Source organism: Aphelocoma coerulescens, unplaced genomic scaffold (assembly GCF_041296385.1).
Source record: "Aphelocoma coerulescens isolate FSJ_1873_10779 unplaced genomic scaffold, UR_Acoe_1.0 HiC_scaffold_100, whole genome shotgun sequence".
NCBI lineage: Eukaryota > Metazoa > Chordata > Aves > Passeriformes > Corvidae > Aphelocoma > Aphelocoma coerulescens.
The window spans coordinates 75,927-85,913 of record NW_027183463.1 but is presented as its reverse complement, the minus strand read 5'-3'; the positions used below and the strand labels follow the sequence as shown (position 1 = coordinate 85,913).

The 9,987-nt window shown below is 47.6% G+C and overlaps 1 protein-coding gene across 1 annotated transcript in view; it reads left to right on the top strand.

The window, feature by feature from the left end:
* The first annotated feature begins 3,907 nt into the window (after window positions 1–3,907).
* The window catches only part of LOC138100516 (centrosome-associated protein CEP250-like), a 39,280-nt gene continuing 33,200 nt past the window's right edge, over window positions 3,908–9,987 (top strand). The window contains exons 1-2 of the mRNA XM_068998392.1: window positions 3,908–3,967; window positions 4,614–4,630. Of these exons, the coding sequence (XP_068854493.1) occupies window positions 3,908–3,967; window positions 4,614–4,630 (77 nt within the window). The remainder of the gene's footprint in view (window positions 3,968–4,613; window positions 4,631–9,987) is intronic.

Sequence of the window (9,987 nt, the reverse complement as noted above, 5' to 3'; positions counted from 1 at the left end):
AGCCCACCCCGTCCCAGCTCCGAGGGAAAGAGAGGAGAGAGATCTACGGATGGACTCTGAAATTTTCCCAGGTTTCTCTCAGCAGAGCAAGAGGTTTTATTATTTAGCATTATTCTTCTTTTCCTGTGTGTTTGTTAAAGAAATAGTTTTTATCTCTTTCACTTTCCTTCGAGGAAAATTCTTTTTTTCCTGAACCTGGTGGGGGGAGAGATGGTTGTAACCTGCCTTCTCTCAGAGGATATATTTCCAAATTTGCCCAAACCGGCACAAGGACACCAGCCTCTGGTGTGGCAAGTAGACTGCGCTCCCATTAAAGAGACTTGGGAAGCTCCTTACAGACTATATTGGTGGTTTGAGATAGCCAAAGAAAACTGTCTAAGTCCTGACATCATCCCTGCGATAGTCTGATCCCTCTACAAATGGGAGTTCTGGGACATATCCAGCACTAACTTCAAAGGACAATAAAACTTTTGCCTTTGTGAAGTATAGGAGAAGGAAAACCCCACGTGACCCTTTGAAATTTAGGGAGTTCTCTCTAACCTACATACCTTATCTGAAGTATCCCAATGTGACACATGCTAATTGGGTTGAATATAAATACAAAGGTGTGACCAATATTGATAGTATCATTATTCCAACAAACCAACCCTCTCTGTAATTGATGTTGTGAGTTCAAAGCATTGCTGCAAGAGAATCAATAATTAACCAAATCCAAATGGGGGAAGGACACCAGAAAAAGTCAAACCCCGTATTCCCACTACCAGCAGGAACTCCAGCTGATGTGGATATGAGTCTACAGGAGCAGAGGGCAAGGCCAGATGGATATCCCCATTTGCCACGCAAGAAGTTAGCTATGGGCAGCAACCCCACCAGCTACGGCGGTGGGATTGGGAATCCTCTTGGACCTCCGATGTTGATTTTACTTCTTATCTGCTCAGAGACTCAAGCAGACTCCTGCTGGAAGTGCTATCAAAACCTGTATTTTGGAAAGACCTGGGGTTCTTATCTGGTGGCCCACACTCACATCAACAGTGTTACGATCCAAAGAGATTAGAGACTTGCAGCATTCAGGGACCACCCTACTGGGTGGCAAAAAACTTAGGACCTAGGGGAATAAGAAAAGGATTAGGATGCCCCCGAGGAGAAGGATGGATTTGTTTCACTGAAAGTGGACATTGGGATATCTCAGATGGAGGTGGAGTACAAGATCTGCTAAAGCAAGAAATAATACAGAATACCACCAAAAGGCTTGCCACAGGTGAGCCCACCTGTATCCACTCAGCTACAGAAACCAGACATACATGCACAGATGCAAGAGACATTGAAAAATGAAATAGAACTACCCCGGCGGGGACGGAACTTATTTGTGGACCTGGGGGAACGGATAAGCAAGGAATTCAACCTCACTGTTGGGTGTGTGGAGGACCACTAATGACCAAGGACCAAGGGGGGGCCAAGGACCCCGATGTCGATGATAAACCGCATCATCCGATTGCAAGTAGTCTTAGATATAGTCACCAATCGAAGTGCTTTGGCCATCGATCTGTTAACCACCCAACAGGATCAGATAAGGACTGCAATTTACCAAAATAGATTAGCCTTAGATTACTGATTGGCCGAGGAAGGGGGTGTATGCGGAGAGTTTAACACCTCCGAATGCTGCTTGGAGATCGACGGTAACGGGGAAATCATCCGCAATATTACCAGCAACACCCGTAAATTAGCACATGTTCCCCCTCAAACATGGACCCCCTTATTTAAAGGTACATGGTTAGAAAAATGGTTTAGAGGGGAATGGTGGAGGAAGGCTGTGGTAATCGGTATCTTTGTACTCTCAGGAATAATCTTTCTTCCATGTATTCTCCCTTGTGTTATCAGAGCAGTAACTACAACGCTGAAAGTAGTTAGTCGGAGAGCACTTCTGTGGTACAACAGTCATTAGAAAAGATGTCTGAAGAAAAAGTGACAAAAGTTATGTTGATGCAAAGAAGTCCTCTCCCAGATACCCCATGGAGTGCTAAGAAGCTGGAAAAGCAGTATAAAAAGCGGAGAAAAATATACAAAGACTATGAGAGTCCTGTGAAAAGAGGAAAAGAACTGATGCGGGCGAAAGTCCCATCACATTTTAGAGGCTGGAGTTGTTATAGGAGCTATTCCAGTTTAGGCGGTTTTGTGCGTCCTAATTCGGGTTGTACAGGTGTTAGGTAGGATGGTTGAATGTTATGATTTGGGTTGTATGAAGTTATGCTGTTCAAAGTGTTGAATGGAGTTAGAAGCCCTTTGTTTGGAGGACTGCAGTTAATAAAGGAGGCCAGGAGGTGTTGATGTAGAGTACTGAAGGTCCCTAAGCCCCCTCGGGATGACATCAGCCTTGAGAGAGGCAGCTGCACCCACCAATCACCAGCCTCCCTCCAAGCCGGACCTTGCACCAGTCATCGTGAGGGGAGAGGGAGAGACCTAGTGACGAGCCAACCATCACCTGAGAAGCAGGAAATCTAAGCCAATGCACTGAGTTGCTGAGCAGCAACCCCGTGGACTGACCAATCAGAAGGACTGCAAGAGAGCACAAAAGGCGGTGTTCACCTGAGAGTTGGTCCTCCTGTGGCTTCGAGTCTGTCACAGTGAAGTCCTCCTGTGATTGAAGCCTACCACAGCGAGGTCCTCCCACCTCTGGGTTAAGAGGAGAGGGCTACTTCCCCTCCTGGTTCTTCCACCTGGTCTGTTTGTTTTGTTCTCTTTTCTTTTAATAAATCACCAGTTAGTCACCTTTGCGGATAACTGGCCCTCATTTATTACATGTGGAAAATTCAACACATCAGACTGCTGCTTACACATAGATGATAATAGAGAGGCAGTGATTGATTTGGCCAAATAATGAAGAAAAATTGCACATGTACCTGTTCAGAAGTGGGAATCCATGTTAAACAGTGACTGGTGGAATAATTTATTTGGAGGAGCATGGTGGGAAAGCTTTGGATTCATGGTATTATGCTCTTTAGCGGGATTCTTGTATCTCCCCTGCCTTATATCCTGTTTTATTAGACTAATAAACCATGTGCTACAACACACGCAGTTGGTAACAATACCTATGGATCCAAAACAGTCTGTGGGGCCTCCAAAAGATCATGGGTCTAAAAAGAAACAACAAAATGAGAGACCCACTTGAGGAAGCACAACAGATATACAAAAGGTATGAATTAGGAACACAGGTGTCAAATTCAACATACAGCTCAAGCCAAATATATTTTCAAAAAAATAAGAGGGAGGATTGTTATAGATGAATGATTGAGAGTTGGCTTTTGCCACATGTTGTCCGGGTTATGGATTATGAGTTATAATATTACATATTGAGACTTGTTTATTGGTAGTTGGGGTGGTCTGGTTGTGAGGTTGGTTTTTCTAGGGGCTGTATGATCTGTGTGTTGTAATACCAGTTCTGTGGGGTGTGCAAAGGGCCGGGCTGTTGCCAGCCAGACTTCGAAAGCACCACCACAAAAGGAATGGGACTCCAACCAACGAGGAGCCTGAAGGCCACAGCACCAGAAAAGCACGGGCTCCCAAAAGATTGACAAGGGGGCGAGACTCTGCAAAGCTGTCAACAAATGTGCATCAGGCTGATGCAATCACAAGGGTATGAAAGGCAGGATCACCATTTTCTGGGCGAGCCTCTGGCACCCAGCCATGCTCCCAGCGCTGTCCCCTTTTGCTTTGCCGTTTTTATTGAGTTCTCAACAAATTGTAATAACTCATTGCCATATCAGATCTGGGTTGTTTATAAAGGAAGCAATAAACTCAGATAGGGGAACTCATTTTACAGGAAAAATTTTCAAGGGGTTAGGACTGCTTTAGGAATACAATGGAACCTCCATAGCCCCTGGCACTCCCAGAGTCAGGCTGGGTTGAAAGAATGAATGGAGAAATAAAGGAACACCTTCTGACGCTGGTGATAGAGACCAAGATGCCATGGGTATGGCTTTTGCCACTGGCTTTAGCAAGAATAAGGGCCAGAGCCAGAGGAGACATTCAATTATCTGCCTTTGAATTGATGTTTGGAATTCCTTACCTTTGTAATTCTCAGCCTAGTGGGAGGGTAGAAATAAATAATGTCTATTTAAAACAATATGTGGCCCGGATACTGTCCCTTATGAAATCTCTTCGACAGGAAGCTCAGCTTGCATAGACCCTGCCTTTGGACTTTGCTGCTCATAACATTCAGCCAGGATACTGGGTCCTAGTTAAGGAGTGGAAAGAAGCACCACTGGTGGCAAAGTGGCGTGGACCTTTCCAAGTGTTACTGACCACATAAACAGCCATCAAGACAGCTGAACATGGGTGGACCCGTCACACTCAGGGTCAAAGTCTCTGAGGCCCCAGAGATTTGGACATCTCAGCTGGAGAAGAAGGACGGGAGGCCACGACTGACACCCCGCAGGAGTGGGCCGCAGCAGCAGCCAGTGCATCGACATCGGGAGAAGCCCCATGTGCCTACCCACAGCCTGTCTGCTGGAGCAGCCTGCACGGGCATCCCTCCTCTCGGATCTCCAGTCACTGGGGGGCCAATCCTTGCTGTCATTGTTTTCTTTATGTTAAGCTGTTTCTGTTCTGCGCCACAGGTGGTGCGGAAGACAACGTGAGAATTAGATTAGGTGATTAGATGACACCATTAGAATGGTTTTCTTAATAATCTTCTCTTTACATTGTCAGTTAGGTTTGCACCAGAGGTGGGAGAATCGTCTTTTAGTCCTGGGAAAAGTAGCAAAAACCTTTAACCCTTGCAATTGTTGGGTCTGCAGAGGGCCAGGAGAAGCTGAAGACTGGCTGCTGACTTCGGCGGGGGAAAACATGCAGACAATCAATGTGATTGATAAAGCAAGCTTCGTTTATTAGCAATACAGAGGCACTTATATCGTGTGAAAGTACATGCTTATCAGTTCTTTAATTACCTTAAACTTACAAAAGCGCATTCTTACTTGTACATAATTGGGTTAGAGAAAAGACTACATTTGGCAAGCTTCTATGATTTATGTTTTGACTTGAGAGATCAAAGATCTTCCTCCCTTCTCATGGTCAGTATATCTTATCAGCACAGGACTGTACCTCCTTAAAACTCCCTTTTGGTTCTCAGGCCTGTTTCTCACACAGGCATTTTCTCATGCAAACATTTTCTCTTGCAGGCCTTTGCTTGTACAGTTCTGTTATTGATTTGTACCCTTTATCAATGACCCATGTCCCTGATCCTCTAACCATTCTCCAACAACTGGCCATGGGTAACATCACAGGTTACCTCCAAACTGGTCAGGGATATGTTCTGTAGGGTATATTAGACTGTCGTTCTGCTTGCTACCACAAGTTCAGGGAAATCAGTTAGGAATCAAGGTCTATGACCATCTTAGGGAAAAGCAGTCAATTGATGCATGCCTGGCTGAAGTGAGCATGCAAAAGTGGGGAAAAGATGAATGGCCGCCTGAGCGAATCATACAACACTGTGGAGCAGCCACTTGGAATCCAAATGAATTAATATCAGGTGCCAGACAACCCATTTATAATTTAAATTGGATAATTAAGTTACAAGCCGTCTTTAAAATAATAACCAACCGGACAACTACAGCTCTTGACCTTCTTGAAAGTTAGCATATGTACTGGTTCAAACATGGAAAAGACAGGAATGGGACACGTTTTGTGGTTACCTGGTGGACTATGGGTTAAACGAATGCTTTTTTTTTTCCTCTTATGTGCTGTAGCAACTCTAATATTTTTGCCATGCATGACACCTTGCTGAGCTCAGCTCCTTCAGCAGGTGATCAAGGGGATGCAAGTGGCAGCCAGGCTTCCTGATCCAGAAAGGGCTACAGAAGGAGAGAATATGATGTCACTGCAAATAATAGCAAAAGCAAAAAAGACCCAGGAACAGAAGTTACCCAGTCAATGGTAACTAAAGTTTGTAAAGACAGTTCTTGAGAAAATAGAAAGAGGAGAGATTGAAAGAAATGAGAAGGAGGTGTGTTTACAAACTGTGGGTCTGCTGGTAGATAAAGCCAGATACGGAGAGGTGAAAGAAGCAGTGGGAGGAACCATACATTCCATAGTGTTATAAACAAGTTATTCAGAGTTGGCTTTCGCCGTATGTTGTATGAGTTGAGAGTTATATTATGAATCATATTATGAGTTGGAATATTAAATATTGTGATGTTCTCCTTGAAAAGTGTAAGGATGGGGGGATATGTTGGAATGTTGTTGGGGTGGTCTGGTTATGGGGCTGGCTTTTGTGGGGGTTGTGTGGTTTTGTGTGTGGTAATGTCAGTTCTGTAAGCTTATAATAGGACAAGCTGCTGCTGCTAATCCGACTTTGAAGACGCAACCATAAAAGGAGTGGGATTCCATCCAACGAGGACCCCGAGGAGCACAGCAACAGAACTGCGCCGGCTCCTAAAAGAGTGACGTGGGGTGAGACTATGCAAAACTGTACACCAGTGTGCATAAGGCTGATGCAACCACAGGGGTATAAAAGGTAGCACCACCATTTTGTGATTGAGCCTCTGGCCCCTGGCCGTGCTCCCAGCACAATCCCTTTTGCTTTGCTGAATTTTATAGTTCTCGATAAAATTTTTAATAACTCATTTCCATATTGGATCTGGGTCGTTTACAACAATAGGAATTCCATTAATTGACACAGACTGTTACTCAAGACTGCGCTAAATCCCTGGATTTAGAGAAAAAGAACGGAGACACAAGGAAAAAAGTAAGAGGGGGGTATACATTAGAAGGGGGTCTTTATTAGGCGATTTGGGAAGTCTGTACCTCTCAAGTACCTCAGCCAATGGGGAAAGAGAGAGGGAAATGCGGCTGGGAAATTAGGATAAAAAGGAGGCTGCATCCTCCAACAACTTGAGAGACCCCATGGGAAAGACTCCATGGCCTCTCCCTTTATTCCAAAAAAGTAAAAGGACTCCTCTGTCTCCTTTTTGAACCTAAACCTCTGGTGTTTGTGGATTAATTTTCCTGACAGGATCAAGGGACTTGTACAGGACTCCTGTGTCTCCTTTGTGGACACGAACCTCAAGCGACATGAATTTTACCCACTGCGGGGTGGGTGTGGGGGGTGCAGGAGCTTGACTACCTGGGGAGGGGGGAGTATAAACCAGTATAAACCAGTGCAGAGTGGGGCAGGTGGAGAAAATTCCGAGTCACAAGGGGCCAGCAGCAGCGAGGCAGGGAGGGGCGGGAGTGATCGGCCGGGGAGGGGGAGAGGGGGAAGTTCCAGCCTCAGCCGGACCCCCCTCATTGATTGACAAGGGGGGAGCGGCTCCCGCCCAACCGGCGGGCGGGGAAAAGCGCCCTCAGCCATTGGCTGGGCGGGACAGGGGGCGGGGCGAGAGCTGTTCCCGCCTCAGCCCAACTCCCCTCAGCCATTGGCTGGGCGGGTACACAAAGGGACTCAGAAAAGGCCCAACGCCTCCTCGGAATTTCAACAAAACTGACGAAAATGGAATAAATTTGAATAGCTACGAAAGATTTAAGGCTCTATTTCAGTTACATTTAAACAGTGGAGAGTTGAAAAGGCATATTGTGCACTGAAGTGGGGAAACCCCCCAAAAAAACCCCAAAACCCCTTTAAGAATCCCTTGGGATTAAGTAAAATTGAGTGAAAGCATAATAAATATGAATAAATGTAAAGAAGTTAAAGCCCTTTTTAATGTATAATTAAAAACCGGGGCGGTGTGAAAGGGGCTTTGGGTGCTAAAATGCTTCAAGAAAGCACCAAAACACGCCAAGCACCAAATTCCCCTCCTGCCGGGGCTGACTGTCCAGCAGCTCAAGTAGGAGAGTCCTCCAGGAGCTCAGGGGAGCTGCAGCCCCCGTGCTGAGGCACAGCCCGTGGAGAAAGGGGTCAGTGGCCAGAATGCGTGCTTTGGCAATCAGAGCTGGGTTCCTAAATCCTGTCGGAACTCTCTCTCCCAGACCTGTGGTGGCTGAGGGTTGTATGAGGGAAGGGTTTGCCAGCCATGAACTGGACTCTTTGATCATCTGAGCTCCGTTCAGGGGCAGTGTGGGAGCCTGTTCCTTTCCCCTTCCCCAAGGGCAGAGTGTTGGTGAGGGCTGGAACTGGAGGCTGTGTCTGCCCCCACAGCCGGTACCGTGGGGCTGCGGATGCTCCTGCCCACGTGGGCTTGTCTGAGCTGGGCTTTCTGCCTCTTTCAGGCGTCCTTGCTGCAGTCACAGCTGGCCCGAGACCAACAGCACTGGCAGAACTACACTGAGAGGTGTGCAAGGACCAGCCAGGAGCTCAGAGCTTCACCGGGAGCTGTCCTGCTCCTTTGCAGCTGTGCTCAAGGAGCCCAGAGCTGCTGTTCTGGAAGCAGAGACTCGAAGCTGCATCGGTCTCTGAAGCTGAACTTGGCAGTGACATCCCTGGGCTGTCAGTCTCTGGAGAGAGACTGGAGAGGCCCTGGAGAAGGCAGGTGCCGTTCTTCTCTTCCCCAGACGATTTGTACCCGGCCAGAAACCAATTCCTGTCAACTGGGGCACAAAAATCCTCCCTAGAACACAGAAAAACGCTCTCAAGATGAGGGAGAAAAATATCTACCAAAGCTTTCCCAAGCATTTGGTTCTGGAAGGTCTGTTCCTAGCGAGGAATCTTTGAAATAAGCAGCAAGACTTTTCTTCTGCCTAAAGACCTAGTGATATATTGCCAAACAGAGAGCAGAGAAAAAAATGCACTCGTGTCTGTTTCAGGATTCTTCATCTCTTTTATGAGCCTTAAACACTGCAACTCTTGGCATTTCTCTGTAGGAATTTGAAAAAACCCTGAAACACCATTTCCTCCTCATGGGGCTGTTCTAGATGCAAAGCTTTACTTTCCATGAATATTTGTAAGCACCAAGAACCTTTTTAGGCTTTTTCTTACAGCTCCCCTTTGTCAGGGGAGACAGACGAATTCCTGTGACTCAGGAACTAAGCGCATCCCTAAAGAGCATGCGGGTCTCAGGAATGCTGAGCCTTAAAACTGATGCTGTCTGGGCCAGCAACTTTGAACTCATGTTTTGAGCCAGGTCCCTGCCCAGCTGCCCAGCTGGGCTGTGGGGATGTGGGGGTGCTGGTGCAGGTGCCGGGGCAGCAGTGAGCTGGGATGGGTGGAGAGCCAGGGGAGGGCCTCTCCAACAGCCCCTGGAATGTTGTGGTTTGGAGCCTGGAAACCATCAACAGCCCCTGGAATGTTGGGGTTTGGAGCCTGGCAACCATCAACAGCCCCTGGAATGTTGGGGTTTGGAGCCTGGCAACCATCAACAGCCCATGGAATGTTGGGGTTTGCACCCTGGCAACTGTCAACAGCTCCTGAACATTGGGGCTTTGACCTTGCAACGGCCAACAGCACTTTGATCTTGTGCTCTTGACCCTGCAAAGGCCAACGACCTTTGGAGATTGGGGTTTGACCCTGCGAAGGCCAAAAGCCTTTGGAGATTGGGGTTTAGACCCTGCAAAGGCCAAAAGCCTTTGGAGATTGGGGTTTAGACCCTGCAAAGGCCAAAAGCCTTTGGAGATTGGGGTTTAGACCCTGCAAAGGCCAAAAGCCTTTGGAGATTGGGGTTTAGACCCTGCAAAGGCCAAAAGCCTTTGGACACTGAGGTTTAGACCCTGCAAAGGCCAAGGGCCTTTGGACACTGACATTTGGTCACTGCTCGTGCCAAGGGGCAGATGGAGAGCCGGCGGGTGAGTGAGAGAGCTGCTGCCCTCTTTGTGCCAAGCCCAGCAGGGGCCTGGGTGGGCCTGGGCTGTGCCACTGGGAACAGTTCCCTTGGGGAATAGCAAGGGATTAACAGTTGGCTGTTCCAGAGCTGGCAGCAGCTTTGGTGCTGGCCATGGGGACAGGCCTGGGAGGGAATGGGGGGGCTCCTGGCCATCCCAGAGCACACCCACATCTCCTCCTCTGTCCTTGTCCCACTGGAGGGTGTGGGCACAAACAAGGGAGCAGCTTTCACTGCCTTCCCC